General features: G+C 39.8%; 1 protein-coding gene across 3 annotated transcripts in view; it reads left to right on the forward strand.

Annotated features, from left to right (window-relative positions):
- The window catches only part of crot (carnitine O-octanoyltransferase), a 72421-nt gene extending 54364 nt beyond the window's left edge, over nucleotides 1–18057 (forward strand). For all 3 annotated transcript variants that reach the window (XM_048522745.2, XM_048522737.2, XM_048522764.1), the window contains 5 exons: nucleotides 3416–3539; nucleotides 7606–7684; nucleotides 7773–7866; nucleotides 7989–8108; nucleotides 17316–18057. In XM_048522745.2, coding sequence (XP_048378702.1) covers nucleotides 3416–3539; nucleotides 7606–7684; nucleotides 7773–7866; nucleotides 7989–8108; nucleotides 17316–17436 — 538 coding nt within the window. In that variant the 3' untranslated portion in view covers nucleotides 17437–18057. The remainder of the gene's footprint in view (nucleotides 1–3415; nucleotides 3540–7605; nucleotides 7685–7772; nucleotides 7867–7988; nucleotides 8109–17315) is intronic.
- The last annotated feature ends 580 nt before the right edge of the window (nucleotides 18058–18637 follow it).

Here is an 18637-nt window from a genome sequence, read left to right on the forward strand (position 1 = left end):
ATGCACATGTGGAGTCCTGCAGGAGAGCTATGCTGTCAGATACTTGAGATACTTAAGGCAATCCTTTAATTAATGCCCCACCAAGTAAAACATTACAGAAGTCACAGAAGTTCTGCCAATGTCCTGGCCAATATTTTGTTGATTTGTTGTAGCCATTAAATGTCTCATTGCTACCTTTTTCAAAGATACAAAACTGATTGATTTCAAGCTCTGTCACCGTTGAGTGTCAATAAACAGTGGATAAACTATATCCTATGTCAAGTGTGTTATGCTGGGAAAAATTTTTATAGACTGTGTATTTCTGGTCAAGTTAATATCCAGAATTGCTATTCGTAATTCAATCCAAAATCAAAAAATAAATCATTTCTTGTAATTCCAATCTAAATCTTTGCTTTCTTAGTGTTGTGATAACTTGTAACAGACAGTCAGTGGCAAATAGAGGTAATGATTAGTAACACAAACTGTGCCAGCAACGTACACATTGTTGGTTAACTTACCTGACAGAGTAGAGGAAAATAATAATTAGGAGCAAGAGTTGGGTTATTGGCCGTACATCCTGTTCTGCCATCCAGCTAGACCAGTGCAATATGAAGTGCATAGAACTGAAGCATAGAACTGTCTTGCAGAGTTTCAGAGATGTACCATTTGATCCAGGTAGCCTGGTATGTGTCAGATATCAATGCACCTGGATGGGGGAGTGCACATGTTCACCTCCCATGGAGTGTGCCCTGTGATGTTGGTGCTGTTGCTCCAGATGGAGGTCCAGAGGAGCAAGCGGAAGCTGGAATTGCCAGGTAACCACTCTGACTTTCATGCTGGAAATTGAAGGGAATTAGTTTCTCTGTGACAGATGGGAGAATGGGGGAATTGCATATTATTGGATCAAGATTATCCAACAATGAGCTTTCTATGCTGTTTCATGGAAATAGGCCCCTTGTCACTCATTAGTAAGAATCTCATCTTCCCATTCAACACTTGATTGGCATATTTGGATATTTTGCTTTTGTTGTTGAGAATCCCCCCACTGATCATCTAACTTGATTTCCCCAACTTTCTCACCACGGCCCAAGTCGGCCAGGAGCTGGGAAGATTCCACTCTGTCTCAGAGAAGCATTGCAGTTATAAAATAACCTGAAGAAATTTCTAATAACTTTGCACCATTCTTTTCTTTCTAATTCCTTTCTTGCTATCTGTTTTATTGAAACAAGAAGTTGGGATAGAATTGATGGTGTGGGTTAATGAAGAAGTCCAGCATGGATTTCTTAAGGAAAAATTGAGTTTAACTAACTTATTGGAGTTTAGTTAAGTGGTAATGTGGAGTGAGTTAATGAGGGTAGTGCTGTTATTTGGTGTTAAATGGACTTCCAAAAAAGGGTTAGATAGTGTCACATAATAGACTTTTAAGAAAAGTTAGATCTTATGAAATAAGTGAGTCAGAAGTAATGTGATACAAAATTGTGACAGTCATAGGAAATCAAGAGTATCTTGGTGGATATTTTTCAGCAGAAGATGATTTGTAGTGGATTTCCTTCAATAATAGTTTTTTTTTCTGATAAGTAATAATAACACAGATCTCGGAATACGGGCAACAATTGCAAAGTTTGCAAACAATACAAAACTTGCAATTATCATGTTATTATTGTATAGAATTTGAAAGGACATTGACAAATAGTCTGATAGGTGACAAATGAAATTCAAAGCACAGCATGTGAAGTAATATGTTTAGGTACAGACAGCATGGAGGTACAGCATAAGGGCTCAAATCCAAAGAGTATGCAAGAGCAGAGACACTTGAGTGTATATGTCTATGAGTCATTATAGGCAGCAGGCTAGGTGGAAAACTCAGTAATAAAGCAAACTGTATCCTAGACTTCATTAATAGTGACTTAAGCACATAAAGTAAAAATTATGCTTTATTTACAATGTGCTAGTTAGGCCTCAGTATTTTGTACATTGCTCAATTTAGGAAGGATGTGAATGCATTGGAGACGGCACAGAAGAGGTTTATAAGAATGTTTCCATGAATGAGAAACTTCACTTAATGAAAATTTGTAGAAATGAGAGAAATTGCTTGCCATTTTATTAAACTATCCTGCTCCCATGCTTCTAATCTGGGCCTCCAGCAAAGCTCAACGTAGGCTGGTGGAACAACACCTTCTCTTCCACTCAGGTGATTCATGGTCTCTCAGATTCAATATTGAATTCCACAACTTCAGAGCGTGCCTTCTGTCCTCCATTTTTACTAAGACCTGTTCTGGCTGTGTCTTGTCTTTGCTGTTAGCAGAGTGGATCCTATTTCTCATTTTCACTTACCTTACATCTTCATCACTATTATTATTAGCACTCGCTTGTCTTTTGCTTTGGGCACTTAACCATCTGTTCCACTTGTTTTTCCTCCCCCTCTGTCAATGGTGTACAAACCGTCATTTCCTAGCCCCTTTCAGTTCTGAAGAAGTCATTTTGAAGTTGAAACATTGCTGTTTTCCTCTGCACTGATGCTCCAGACATGCTGAGTTTCTCTAGCATTTTTTGTTTTCATTTCAGATCTTGAGCATCCACAGAAATTTTCTTTTATGTTGGAGAAGTTGAAATTGCTTTCTTGTTAAGAAAAAGGCTAAGAGGAGTTCGGATGTTTTCAAAATCATAGGAGGTCTGCCCTGAGTAGGTAGCAAGGAATTGTCCCCATTCATAAAATAATCAAGAATTGGTGGACATAAACTTAATGTGATCCAAAAGAAACAAAAGTCCATGAGAGAAAACAGTTTTTTTCACAGAATGAATGTTTTGGGCCTGGAATGCACTGCCTGAAAGTATATTTTTGGTGGAGCTTCTGCCCAAGGAATTCCTTTGGGTATTAGTGGATTGTTTAAATAGAAATAATATGCAGTTCCACAGGGAAGGGGTGGAAGAATAACGCTAGATCATAATGTTCATTTGGAGAACGGATACAGACACATTGGCCACCTTCTGCGCCAGAATAAATCTATGATATTGGCATAAATTGAGCTTGAAGTGAGATTGTGTATGTTAGTTTAGTTTGCAACTAAGGAGATTGGCTATTGTAAAAGGTTTAACCTTCAGGTAACGAGGTGTAAAGCTAGATGAACACAGCAGGCCAAGCAGCATCAGAGGAGCAGGAAAGCTGACATTTCAGGCATACACCCTTTCTCAGAAACCTTAAGGTAATGCAGTATTTGCTGTTACGTTTATACATGCTTTTAAATTTAACTCCATGATTTAGTCAAGAAAAGTGGAAGAACATACATTTGTGAAATATCACCGCATACCAGATTTGGCACTTTACAATTTTCCTTTTTGATCAAGAAGTATGTGCTGACCTACTGTCACCTGAAATGTTTCTAATTGTGTGATAACTGAGCAAAGTAACCGAGCCTTCTAAATCATTTCCTCACAGACCTGGCAGCTGTTATGAGACTGCAACAACTAGACGGTTTTATCATGGCCGAACAGAGACAATGAGACCATGCACTGTTGAGGCTGTAGAATGGTGTAGAGCAATGCTGGATCCAGCAGTTTCTGTAAGTGTTTAATTAGTTGCATTATATTTTTTTACTTTATATTCAATCCCTCCAGCTCAGTGTTTATTTACAATAGATCTATCTACCACCTCTAAGTTTTATGTGTTCCTTGTTCCTAAAGCCGATATTTTACCAAATAAAAGTCAGAAATTATTCTATGTTTTGTTGCCTGTTCCAGATCTTACTGTTTGGGTTAGCAGAAAGACATTCAACTATTTGATAATCTGGACAAATAGAGACGTCGTGAGATGTGCAGTGCAAAGTTTTTATCATCTTTGCTACATACAGACTTTGTTTCATGATTCTATAACAGAATTTGAGTGGAAATTTGACTATTATTTCGTCTTAAATCCGTAAGATTTTAAGCAGTCATGGGCAAGAGTGGCCCTCGGGTGAAGGTGTTTACTTTGGCAAGGGTCAATTATATCCAAATTAGACAGGAACTGGGGAATGTGGATTGGGAACAGTTATTTGAGGGCAAATTTACATCTGGCACACGGGAGACTTTTAAAGACCAGTTAATTAAAGTGCAGGACGTCCATGTCCTTGCAAAACTGAAGGATAGGAATGGCTGGATTCAGGAATCATGGATGACAAGGAAATTGTAAACTTAGTCAAAAGGAAAAAGGAAGCATATGATAGGTCTTGGCAGTTGCAAATTGACAAAGCTCTTGAGTACAGAGAAAGTAGGAAGGAACTTAAATGTGGAATTACGAAGGCTAAAAGGTGCACGAAATGTCTTTAGCATACGGGGCCAAGGAGAATTCAAAGGCTTTTTATGCATATATTAGAAGAAAGATCATAGCAAGGGAAAGAGTAGGCCCACTCGAGGACAAAGAAGAAAAGTTGTACGTGGAGCCGGAGGAAGTGGGAGAAATCCTTAATGAGTACTTTGTATTTGTATTCTGTGAGGAGAAGGACATGACTGATGTTGAGGGCAGGGATTCTAGAGAATGTCGGTATTTCGAAGGAGGTTGTTTTGGACATCTTAAAATGCATTAAGGTAGACAAGTCGCCAGGGTTAGATGGGATTTATCCCAGGTTGCTGCAACAGGCAAGGGAAGAAATAGCTAGGGCTTTGGCAGATATCATCATATCTTCTTTGACCACAGGGTAGGTTTCAATGGACTGGAGATTAGCCAACATTGTTCTCTTGTTTAAGAAAGGAAGCATAGATAATCTAGGAAATTATAGGCTGATGTGCCTCACCTCTGTGGCAGGGAAGCTCTTGGAGAAGGTACTGAGGGATAAGATATATGCATATTTGGAAGAAAATGCACTAGTTAGTTAGGCTTTGTACAGGGAAGGTCATGTCTCACCAACCTGATTGAATTTTTTGAAGAGGTGACAAAGATAATTGAGGGAGGGGCTGAGGATGTAGTTTATATGAACTTTTAGTAAGGCATTTGATAAAGTCTCACATGGCAGATTGGTACTGAAACAAAACTCAGATGAGATTCGGGGTGGGCTGGCTAGATGGAAATAAAACTGGCTTGGTCATAGAAGACAGAGAGTAGCAATAGAAGGGTATTTTTCAGAATGGGGATTGGTGACTTAGAGGTGTTCCACAGAGATCAGTCTTAAGTCCTCTGTTGTTTGTGGTATATTTAAATGATCTGGAGGAAAATGTGGGTGGTCTAATTAGTAGGTTTGCAGATCACACAAAGATTGGTGGAGTTGCTAATAGTGCCGACAATTGTGAAACTATACAACAGGATATAGATAGATTGGTGGCTTGGGCACAGAAAGGGCAGATAGAGTTTAATCCAGACTAATGCGCGGTAATACATTTTGGAGGATCACATTTAGGTGTGAATTATGCTGGTAATGGCAGAACCCTTAGGAACATTAACATTCAGAAGGATCTGGGCATGCAGGTCCACAGTTCCCTAAAAGTGGCAACATAAGTGACCAAGGCAATTAAGAAGGCATATGGCATGCTGGCTTTCATCAGCCAGGACATGGAGTGCAAGCATTGACAAAACATGTTGCAGCTGTATAAAACCCTTGTTAAGGCTGTATTTGGAGTATTGTGTGCTGTTTTCATCAGGATGTTGCCTGGTTGAGGGCATTGGCTATGGGGAAAGGTTAAAAAGACTAGGATTGTTTTCATTGGAAAAGTGGCAGCTGTGAAGAGACCTGATAGAGGTGTACAAAATTATGAGGTGTAGGTAGTGTGGATAGTCAGAGTCTTCTTCTTAGGGTTGAAGTTTCAGTTACAAGGGGTCACAGCTTCAAGGTGAGAGTGAGGGAAGTTTAAGGAAGATGTGCGAGGGAAGTTTTTCTCGCAGAGAGTGACAGGAACCTCGAATGCACTGCCAAAAGAGGTGGTGGAAGCAGGCATGTTAGTGACTTCAAGTGGCGTCTGGATGGTTATGTGAATAGGGAGGGAATAAAGGAATAAGGCACAACTTTTTTTTTAGTTTAGTCAGGCATGATCATCAGCACAGGCTTGGAAGGCTGTACTTCTTTTTTGTTCTTTTTGTTCTTTAGAAAACCAGCAGAACTTGTTCCCAGGTTACCGATTAGTCAGACTCTATACATCATGTCTTTATCCTGATAGAAGGGATGGGCAACAAACAAAACTGCCACTGGCAGGAATGTAGGTGTACTGCAGCCGTTGATCCCATTCTACTGACCCCACTTGGTCACTTAACGGAAATGGCTAATACAGTTGAAATCAGATGGTAAAGCTCTGCTAATTTTCTCACTGACACAAGGGATAAATGGGCAAATTATCAAGATATTGACTCAGTTAACAATTCGCATTATTAGTTACTGCTCATGCATAATGCATTTAATTTCCTAATGGTAAAAGTATCCCTTGGAGTACTTAATTATCTGTTACGGCCTTTTCTTTATAATTCTCAGGCTCTTTCAAGGCACTTACTCAGTTTAATTTCAAAATGAATAATTGACATGACATTTGTTATCTTATTTCAGAATGGATTCTAGAAGTTTGTTAGGAAAAGAACTTTGTTTATATCTTAAACATCACTTTGAGGTTATTGATATTGAATGCCAATCAGACTAGTAAGCTTGTACAGATCATAGGGCAATGCAACAGAGAGGAGCTATTCAACCCCGACTACCTGTTAAAGCTATTAAATTAATTTGAGTTGACTACCATTTTCTTCTCATGTGCATTATATTAGTATGCTGGATTTTGTTGTCTTGTCACTCTTCTTCCAATAAAGTTTGATTCAGCTGTACAGCTTTATTTTGTTTCGCAGGGCCATTGCTGTGTTTTTTTTAGCAGTGCTTTCTAACAGCAGCTAATTTTTTTTCTTGGAATTTCGAACATTTAAATCATGCTTTATACCCTTTGATCTGAAGTAACCAATTCTTCTTTGTGTTTATTGAGATATTACTAGTTTAAGGCCTTTGTGCTCTGTCTCGCCATCTGATAGTTGCAGTTTATTTTTCATTATTTATTTATGTAAATTAACTCATTGATTATTTATTAGACCAGCACAATCTTGTACACATTTGAATGTCATTCATTAAAGTCACGTATGCTGCATATTCTTTTAATGTGCTCAGATAATAGGTACTATAGTCTTTAGGCTCTTGAAACGTTTGGAATATATTTTAATCAATTCATTAATATAAACATTAAAAATTCACCAAATATAAAGTAGCCTTTTTTTTATTCGTAATGATATTTTCCTGTGAACAGTGAATAAAGGGTCAGGCGAAAATATACTTTTCTGTCATCATTGTTTCTTAAGTTCATTCAAGCCTTTAATCAAAGACATTTTTTTCATTTAACTGATGTAAAAATATTTCAAGCTTAAGCTTAATGGTCACATAATATGAATTGTATTTTAGAAAGGGTTAAGTCTGAAAATATGAATATCTTTTTCATTTACTTTGACATTGTGTGTGTTTGAAATGGAAAATGTGCAGCCAGTGAAACTAAGATTATGCTGAATTAATCCATCCAAACTATGCCATAATGGGAATAAGTCTATGGGTTCTTCAGTCACAGATTTTTCCTAAATCATCATCCAACTCTCCATGTTGAGTAGCTTTAGCGTTTTAATTATTTTGTTCTGTATCCTAGAATGTGAAACGTCAACAATTAATGATGAAATCTTTCGCAAAACATCACAAACTAATGACCGACTGTCAGAATGGTAGAGGTAAGTACATTAGTTTCGGTGATTACTGAATTAATAGTACAGATTTTATATATAGTGAAATGTAAGCTCCAATTACGTTATATTTTAGGCTTTGACCGACACCTCCTGGGTCTGATGCTTATAGCTACAGAGGAAGGTCTTCCTGTGCCGGAGCTTTATTTAGATGCTGCCTTTACTAAAAGGTAATTATTCCCTGTTCTACAAACTACAATAAAATAATATGACTTGTTCCAGGTAAACCCACTGAATGCTTTCTTGACAACTTGCTACTAATTTACTTTCTTCACTTCTTTTGTTTTAATAGTGGTGGTGGAGGAAACTTTGTTCTTTCAACCAGCCTTGTTGGATATACCACTGTCCTAGGTGCTGTCCTTCCTATGGTCCATAACGGCTATGGATTTTTCTATCGTATCCGGGATGACAGGTAATGATTCAACTAGTAAACATCTTTGAATTGCTTCCACGCAATTTTATTTTTCCATAAGTGCGGAAATCAAAACTGCACACAGTACTCCCCTTGAGTCTCACCAAAACCTTATATAACGAAACTATAATATCATTATTCTTATTTTCAGCTCCTCTCAGAATTAAGGAGGCTATTCCATTAGCTGCCTTGTTAATTTACTGCCATTACATAACAAACTTTTACTAGCTCATAAGCTAAAGTACTTAGGTCTGTCTGCACCGTAAAATTCTGCATCATTCTTCATTTAAGCAACACCTTTTTTTAATTCATGCTGTCAAAGTGAAGAATGTCATATTTTCCAAATTGTATTTTATTTGCCAGAATTTTTCCCACTTTATCTACATACCTATCTGTCTGCAACTTCCTATTGTTTTTTTCATGATATAGGGTGGAGGTAGCTATTACAAGGGGGTATAGTTTTAAAATGAGTAGAGGTAGATATACAGGAGATATCAGAGGTAGGTTCTTTACTCAGAGAGTGGAAGGGTGTGGAATGCATTGCCGGAGAGGGTAGTGGAGTCGACCTCATTAGGGGCATTTAAGCGGCTATTAGATATGCATATCGATGATATTATAAGGTAGGGTTGGGGGTTACATTAGGTTTAGGATAAAAGTTCGGTACAACATCATGGGCTGAAGGGCCTGTACTGTGCTGTACTGTTCTGTGTTCTATATGTTCCTACCTTCCTTTGTGTTATCTGCAGATTTGGCTGCCTCGCCCACAAATTTCATTGTTTAAATTGTTGATATATCATTATATATAATTTATTGATATAAATAATAAAATGCTAATATCTCACAACAGACCTCTATGGTAATCCATCATTTTGTAGTAATCCATAATATTGGGGAGGCAAAGGCCTAGTGGTATTATTGCTAGACTGTTAATCCAGAGACGCAGATAACACTCTGGGGACCTGGGCTCAAATCCTCCCATGGCAGATGGTGGAATTTGAATTCAGTAAAATATCTGGAATGAAGGATCAAATGATGACCATGAAACCATTGTTGAATATCAGGAGAAAACTTATCTAGTTCACTAATGCCCTGCAGGGAAGGAAACTGCCATTCTGGCCATGTGACTCCACACCAATAGCAATTTGGTTGACTCTGAACTGGCTTGTGGAAACTGGGGATGAGCAATAAATAGAACATAGAACATTACAGTACAGTACAGGCCCTTCAGCCCTCGTTGTTGTGCCAACCTGTCATACCGATCTCAAGCCCATCTAACCTACACTATTCCATGTACGTCCATATGCTTATCCAATGATGACTTAAATGTACCTAAAGTTGGCGAATCTACTACCTTTGCAGGCAAAGCGTTCCATTCCCTTAATACTCTCTGAGTAAAGAAACTACCTCTGACATCTGTCCTATATCTTTCACCCCTCAATTTAAAGCTATGCCCCCTCGTGCTCGCTGTCACCATCCTAGGAAAATGCTACCTAGCCAGTAACACCCTCATGCCGTTAATGAAAGAAAGAGAACGCTCTTCACTGTACCAATTGGAACATGACCCGTTTATATATACTTTGATTTCTGTTAGACAGTCAATCTCCTATTTATGATAATACATTACCCTCATAGCATGATCACCTAATTTGCAGTGTAACTTTTTATGTGACACCTTGTCAAATCTTCCTGGAAATCCAAGTATAGTGTATCTGCAGGCTTCCCTTTATTGGCAAAGGTTTCACTCTTTCAGAGAGCTTAAAGTATGTTTGTTGAATATGACTTTCCTTTCATAGAGGCTTGCCAGCTCTTCCCAACTACCTTGAGGTTTTCTAAATACTCAACAATAACTTCCTTAATGACCAATTCTAATACCTTTACTACAACAAACATCAAGCCAACTGATCTACACTTGCCTGCTTTCTCTCCTGTCCTCCTTGATTAGTGGAGCTACATTCACTATTTTCCAAACTGAGAGAATCTAGTTGTATTCTACTAATTTTTAAAAAATTAATACCAATGCATCCAGTACCTCATTAGCCACTTATTTTCAAATCCTAGGATGAAGTCCACAGGACCTGGATCCTCTGATGAAGGGTCTAGGCCCGAAACGTCAGCTTTTGTGCTCCTGAGATGCTGCTTGGCCTGCTGTGTTCATCCAGCCTCACATTTTATTATCTACTTATCAACCTGCTGCTTTGATCAACTTGCTCAGTACTGTGTGTTTAGAGATTATACTTTTGCTAAATTCATTTCCCTCTCCTTTTCCCTCTACACCGGGGTGCAAGGTAGCTCAGTGGTTAACACTACTGCCTCACAGAGCCAAGGACCTGGGTTCAATTCCAGCCTCCAGTGACTGTGCAATCTCCATGGAGATGTTCTCCCCATGTCTGCTTGGGTTTCCTCCAGGTGTTCCAGTTTCCTCCCACAGTCGAAAGATGTTCAGGTTAGGTGGATTGGCTGTGTTTAATTGCCCATAATATCCAGGGATGTGCAGTCTGGGGGTGGATTAGCCATGGCAAATGCAGACATAGGTTAGGTACGTGGGTCTGGGTGGGATGCTGTTCGGATAGTCAGTGTGGACTTAATGAGCTGAACGGCCTGCATCCACACTGAGGATTCTGTGATTCCTGAACTATAGCTGTTACTGGAATGACAATTGGAAACTTTATAGTGACCACAGAAGGAAAATGTCCATTCACTTCAGGAGCCAATTGCTTGTTGTCAACTTGAAGATCCCCATTTCCACTATATACAATCAGTGCTCACTTTAATCTTTTCCTTTTTAAATAGATGGGAACTGTTGCTATCCAATTTTACATTTCAAGCCTGTTTCCCTTAATAGTGTAATTTTGTTGCACAAAAACAAAGTTGCTGGAAAAGCTCAACAGGGCTGGCAGCATCTGTGAAGAAAAAAACATTTCGGGTCTGGTGACCCTTCCTCAGAATTTCCTTTCCCTGATTAGTCTTGTATGTTCAGTCCAATCACCTGACATGGGCAACAAAAGCGTGAATTGCTAAGCTTTTTCCCTAGGGTAGGGGAGTCCAAAACTAGAAAGCATTGGTTTAAAGTGAGAGGGACAGAGTTAAGAGACCTGAGGAGCAACTTTTTCACGCAGAGGGTGGTGTGTGTATAGAATGTGCTGTCAGAGGAAGTGGTGGAGGCTGGTACAATTACCACATTTAAAAGACATCTGGATGGATAGATAGCAATGGTTTGGATGAATACTGGCCAAATGCTAGCAAAGGGACTAGATTAATTTAGGATATCTGGTCAGCATGAATAAGTTGGACCAAAGGGTCTGTTTGCATGATGACAACTGTATGACTCTATCACGCTCATCTTTGCACAATTATGTGATGTTTCCTCAATTTAGATGCTTTCTTTAAGTTTATTTAACCATGGATGGTGAATCTTGCACTTGGAATTTTTCTTTATAGTTGGAATGCACTCATAAAGATTATTTTGAAATACTCCCCTTAAATGTCTGCCACTTATTCTCAGTTGATTTGTCTTCCAGCCAAGTATCCCAGATCCTCTAACTAACTCAACTTTCATGTAAATGCAGTTGCCCTTCTTTAAGTTTAAAATGTTAGTGTCAAACCTATTCTTCTTAGCAAAATGGATATGAAATTCAATGATGTATGGTCACTGCCACCTGGAGGTCCCTTTCCATTTAGATATTTAGATAACCCTTTCATGGTACACAGTATCATGTCTGGTATAACTTGCAGTCTGGTTTGTTTCAGAATCTGTTGCTGCTGTTAAAAAAAAACTAACTCAGACATACTGTGTCACTTCTTGCCAGGCTGCAATAATCAATCTGATTTTTATCATGAACACCCAATGTATCTTGTATATTTCTATCTACTTTGTGCTTACTGTTAAGAGGCCTGTAGCTGATTTCCCCTATTAACGACTTGCCCGATCATTTCTCACCTGCATCCGAACTAATCCCACATCCTGGTATCTTGAACCAAGGTCATTTTTAACCATTGCAGCAGTGCCATCTCTGATTAGGTGTTACTCTGAATTAGTGTTTATCGAGCTTCCTATTCTTTTTGAATATCGCCAGCCATCAATATCCAACCCTTACCATCATTCACTCTGATTCTAATTTCTGCTGCATTCTTTTACAAATATTCCCTACCCTTTCCTCTCTCACTTGATTATTTTTTCCCTTCTTCGCTGCCCTGCACACCTAATGTCAGATTTTCCTTCTGATTTTTTAAAAACTTCCCTTCAGTCGAATCTTCCTTCCCACTAATTAGTTTAAAGCACCAGCAACAACCCCAATTCTGTGTTTCACCAGGTCTCTGGCCTCCTCAAGTGGAGTAGCTCTTTCTTTCCTCAGTACTGGTACTAGTGCTCCATAAAATGAATCCATCGCCCTTACACCAATCTTTTGAGCCACATATCCTGGCTGTGCATTTTAAGTTAGTCCCAAGCTACTCCCGATACCTCAGCAGAACCACTTTCGTACTCCTATGTCATTGGTCCCTCTTTGACCAAGACAACTGGATCTTTCCTCTACCACTCGAAGTCCTTCTCCAGTCCAAAGAGAGATCCTGATAATCGGCACCATGTGGTCAGCACAGCCTTTAAGGCTATTTGTCTTTGTTATAGAGAACAACGGTACCTATTCCCTAATTATGTCATCCCCTATTACTACTGTATTCCTCTTTTCTTCTCTCCCCCACTTGAATTTCTGCTGTGCTCTGGTCAGTTTTTATTTTGTTATTTATTCATTTATGGGATGTGGACGTCAGTGGCTGGCCGAATTTATTGCCTGCCCCTGTCTGCCCTTGAGAAGATGGTGGTCAGCTGCCTTCTTGAACTGCTGCAGTCCACCTTGATCCACAATGCCATTAGGAAGACAGTTCTAGGATTTTGAGGAAAAGTGGTATATCTCCTTGTCAGGCTTGGAGGGAAAATTGAAGGTGGTAGTGTTCCCATGTATCTGCTGCACTTGTCCTTCTGGATAGAAGTGGTCGTGGGTTTGGAAGGTGGTATCTCAGAATCTTTGAATTTCTGCAATGCATCTTGTAGATAGTACATACTGCTGCTTAGATGGTGGAGGGAGTGGATGCTTGAGAATGTAGTGCCAGTCAAATGGGCTACTTCGCCCTGGATGATGTCAAGATACTTGTGCCTTGTGTATGGTGGACAGGCTTTGTGGAGTCAGGAGGTGAGTTAATCGCTGCAGTATTCCTAGCCCCAGACCTGCTGATGTAATCACAGTGTTTATGTTGGGAGTCCAGTTGAGTTTCTGGTCAATGATAACCTCCAGGATGTTGATAGTGGGTGATTCAGTGGTGGTAACACCATTGAATGCCAAGGGGCTGTGGTTTGATTGTGTCTTATTGGTAATGGTTGTAGCCTGGCATTTGTGTGGTGCTATTCTAACTTGCCGCTTGTCAGCCCATGTCTGGATATTGTACTGATCTTGTTGCATTTGAACATGGACTGCTTCAGTACCTGAAGAGTTACAAATGGCGCTGAACATTGCTCAATCATCAAACATCTCTATTTCTGACCTTATGACGAAGGGACGGTCATTGATGAAGCAGCTGAAGATGGTTGGGCCTAGCACACTACCCTGAGGAACTCCTGCAGAGATGTCCTGGAACTGAGATGACTGATCTGCAACAACCACGACCATCTTCCAGTGTGTCATGTATGACGCCAACCACTGGAGAGTTTGCCAGTTGATACCCATTGATTCCAGTTTTGCTAGGGCTCCTTGATGCCACACTGTCAAATGTAGCCATGATGTCAAAGACTATCATTCTCAGCTCACCTCTGGAATTGAGCTCTTTTGTGCATGTTTGAATCAAGGGTGTAATGAGGTCAGGAACTGAGTGGCCGTGGCAGAACCTAAACTGGGCGTCATTGAATAGGTTATTGCTGAGCAGGTGTTGCTTGAAAACACTCTTGATGACACCTTCCCTCACTTTACTGAGGATTGACGGTAAATTGATGGGGCAGTAATTGCCCTGGTTGGATTTGACCTGCTTTTATGTACAACTTTCCACATTGTCAGCTAGATGCTAGTGTTGTAACTATACTGAAACTGCTCGATTAGGGGAGTGGCAAGTTCAGAAGCACAAGTCTCCAGCACTGTTTCCAGAATGTTGTCAGGATCTGTAGTCTTTGCAATATCCAGTGTCTTCAGTTATTACTTAGTATCACTTAGGAGTGAATTGAATTGGTTGAAGACTAGTACCTGTAATGTTGGGGAGCACTGAAGGGAACCAAGATGGTTCATCCGCTCTGCACTTTTGACTGAAGGTTGCTGCAAAAGCTTCAGCTTTATCTTTTGCACTGACGTTCTGGGCAGTTCCATCATTGAGGATGGGGATATTTGTGGAGACTCCTCCTCTTTCAGTGAAATATTTAATTGTCTAGGGGAGGCCTCATGGTAGTATCACCAGACTGTTAGTCCAGCGACTCAGCATTCTGGGGACCTGGGTTTGAATCCTGCCACAGCAGATGGTGGAACTAGAATTCAATAAATATCTAGAATTAAGAATTGAATGCAGACCATGAATCTATTGTTGATTGCAGAAAAAACCCATCTGGTTCACTGATGCCCTTTAGGGAAGGAAACTGCCATCCTTACCTAGTCTGGCCTATGTGTGACTCCAGACCTACGGCAATGTGGTTGACTCTTAACGGCACACTAGGCAATTAAGGATGGGCATTAAATGCTGTCTAGCCAGCGACACCCTCATACCATGATTGAAAAAAGAAAGAAAAACATCATTCATGACTGGATGTGGCAGAACTACAGAGCTTAGATCTGATTCGTAGGTTGTTGGATCACTTAGCTCTGCCTATCACTTGCTGCTTGTGCTGTTTGGTGTGCATATAGTCCTGCTTGATAGCTACACCTAGTTGACACCTCATCTTCAAGTACACCTGGTGCTACGCCTGGCATGCCCTCCTGAACTGTCCATTGAAACAGGGTTGATCCCTGACTTGATGGCGATGGTTGAGTCTGGGAAATGCAGGGCCACTGTTACAGATTGTGGGCCATCAATAGCAGCACAATGCCTCATGGGTGGCCTGAATTGAGTTGCTATCTCTGTTTGAAGTCTGTCCCATTTAGCACATTAATAGTGTCTCACGACACTGTGGAGAGTATTCTCAGTGTGAAGACAGGGCTTCGTCTCCACAAGCACTGTGCAGTGGTTCCTGTTGCCACTACTGTCATGGTAAGATGCATCTGCAGCTGGCAGTTTGATATGAATGAGGTCAAGTATGATTTTCCCTCTTGATGGTTCCCTCACCACTTGCCACAGACTCAGTCTAACAGCTATGTCCTTTAGGACCCGACGAGCTTTCTCATCTTCCCTGTGGACTGTGCCCTTGTACGTACTGGGAGCAAGAATTTCAGACCTACTGCATGAGGGCAGAGACTCCTCAAGCTAAATTACGGATCCCCATACTGGTTTCACTCACAGTCACATCCTCCTGTCCCTGACGATGGACCAAATTTGATGTAGATTATCTAAAGGATCTGTCTTCAGAAATACTGTGTCTAGGTAACTGTCCCCCTCCCTAATGTGCCACAGTGGGTATACCTCAGACTCCAGCTTATCAACTCTGAATTGAATTTCCTTGAGCAGCCAACACTTGTTGCTGGTGTGGTCACTGTAGTCCACCAGGCCCGCATTAAACAGCTGCAAAGCATCACCCACCCAGTCATCTCTATTCTACTCAGTTAATTAATTTTGATGTTAAATATTTTAGGGGTTAATATCTATACTCTTCAGCTGTAACAACATCGACTGATTTAAGACAACTGGCCAAACGACAGATATAGCACAAAATACTTCTCAATCACCTACCTGTTTGCCTGTGATGTCACATTTTGGCACCTACAGGAAGCAACAAATTGAAGGAGCTGTCTGCCTCCAGGTTTATCTCCCACTGTCGGTCCCATTCTCTCTCAATTCTGTTCTTTTCTTTCTGAAGTTGCTGATTCATTCTCTCAGGTTGCTCGAGAAGCTGCTGACTCTGTGTTGTTCTGCTCTTTATGAAGTAGCTTTCCTTTCATGCTGTCATGTTCAGAACTGCAGCCTGTTCATCTCTCTTGCCCAGTCTGCTTCACAATGATGTTGACTCGCTGCACACTGGATCCAGTCAGATGTCGGGGCGTTTGCTGATAAATGCACAATGTTCAACACCATTTATGACTCCTGAGATGCCAAATTATGTCCATATACCCCAAAATCTGTTAACATTCACTAAGTAATGGTCGTCACCAAGAGACAATTTTACCATCGACCAGAAACAAAACTGGACCAGCCATACCTATGGCTACAAGTGCAAATGAGAGGCTGGGAGTTATGTGGCAAGTAACCGAACCTTCTGCCCACACCCTCCACCCCCACGCCAGAACTCATGAATATGCCTCATTTGCCTGGATGAGTGCAGTTTCAATAATGCTCAAAGAAACTTAGCTCCATCCAGGCAAAACAGGCTACTTGATTGGCCTGTTCTAATACTTTATGCTTTCATTCCCTTTGACAGTAATACACAGTGGCAGCAACATGTAACCAGTAGAAAATGTGCAACACCACTCTCCAAAGCTCCTTGAGGCAATGTGTTCCAAACCTGCAACCATTAGTACACAGTACAATAAGAGTTGCAGAAGCTTGGGAACTCCAACCACTTCAAAGTTCCTCTCCAAGCCTCACGCTGTCCTGACTTGCAACTATATTGATGTTCCTTCACTGTCCAGGTCACGATTCTGGAACTCTGTTCCTAAAGATGCTGTGATTGTATTTATGCCAGTTGGACTGTAGCACTTCAAAAAATGGCTCAGCCGTGCCTTCTCAAGAGCAATTAGGGATGGCCAAATAATGCTAGCCTGGCAAATCATGTGATATACCTTGAATGAATAAACAAAAAAAAAGTTTTAACTGACTTCAATCTAGGATTCCTTTCTGAAACATTGAGATTCGTTCGTACGCTTTTGTGCTGTCTGATTTTTTTTTTCCCACTCAGAAATTCTCTTAGGTCTTAACAAAGAATGCTACTCAGGATGGGATCAATGTGAGGAATAAAAATTGAATAACAACTGTTTCATTGTGAAATTAGTATTGCATTCTTCTCATTCCTGGAATAAACATGGTGCCATTTTATAAAAATGAAGAAAGAAATAATCTTTTAATGGTGCAAATTTTTTTGTACCCCAACAGGATTGTAGTTGCTTGTTCTGCTTGGAAATCGTGTCCAGAGACCGATGCAGAAGAACTGTACAAAGAACTAGTTCAGTCCTTTCGTGAAATGATCAAGTTGACAACAGTGGCCCAGCTTTAAGTGTTGCCGAAAAGCAAAGTGTGCTGCTAAAAATTATAAATTCCTAATTCTTTACATACTTGCATTAATATAGTTGCAAATAACGCATGATCATCCATGAGATCTGTGCAACAAAATTTACTTGAAGTAGTAATGTTTTTTCTCCAATTACTACTTTGCAATATCAATGCAACATTTTTGAAACTATGCACAATACAATGCAAAAAATACAGACAAATAACACAAAGGAAAGATTGAATAATTATGATTTTCACATCTTGTTTTTAGAATTAACTTTTGTGTGGAAAAGGAGAAAAAGCCGCAATAATGATTAATTTGAATTAACTTTTGACAGAACCAGCCTGTCTGTTTCAGAGTAACATTTTTTGTATCTAGGATTCTGATAGTAGGAATCAAACTCTTATTGTTTAGAGATTTGAAAATAACCTTTAAAATGCAAATGATTTTAGGATTTATTTAGTATATTCAATGTGTGAAGTGAGAACATCAGTGTTGGACTAGTCTGTGAATTGTTTTATTATGTTGTACAATTTGGGTGTCTTTTACTTAATTCTGTATTATATATTGGATGGTTGCCAAGGTGGAGCACTGGCAAGAAATAAAGCTGACCATGGTAATTGGTGCCCGTTTGAAAGAGACTGTTTATCACTCACAACAGATTGAAATGTATCCAGGGTCTGCATGGTTATTCGTAGCCTTTTGGCACGAGGTAAACATGTAACAAACAGATTTAGCCAAATAATTCTTAATGCATGCTAGTCATGTGATGTTTTCTGTCAGGAGAACAAAATTAAAGTAGAAAAATTTTCAGCCTTTCTGAAAAATTCTTTTAATTTATGATAAATCAAGTGCTAATTGTGTTATTTGGTGATTTAGTTGTTGAGCGTCGCTTTATTTACTCAAGTTGTTGCCGTTTTGACATATTTAGAAGTTAATCCACGTTTTAACTTGCTGTCTACCTCTCACTTCACATCAAATATTGACCCTGGGAAGTGGAGAAATTCTCTTTTAAACAAAAGCACTAACATTGAGAGCTATACATTTTGAAGATGACCTTGTCGCATCTAATGTTAATTGAAACACTCGAGCAATGTATTCAGCTTCCTAGCTGTCCTTCACTATTCTGACATGTAGCTACAGAACTAAAAATTATCAAACCTGAAGCTTTGTTGCTAAATTTGGTATGTAGTCTTTTTCAAGA

This window comes from Stegostoma tigrinum, chromosome 2 (genome assembly GCF_030684315.1).
Source record: "Stegostoma tigrinum isolate sSteTig4 chromosome 2, sSteTig4.hap1, whole genome shotgun sequence".
Classification (NCBI taxonomy): Eukaryota; Metazoa; Chordata; class Chondrichthyes; order Orectolobiformes; family Stegostomatidae; genus Stegostoma; species Stegostoma tigrinum.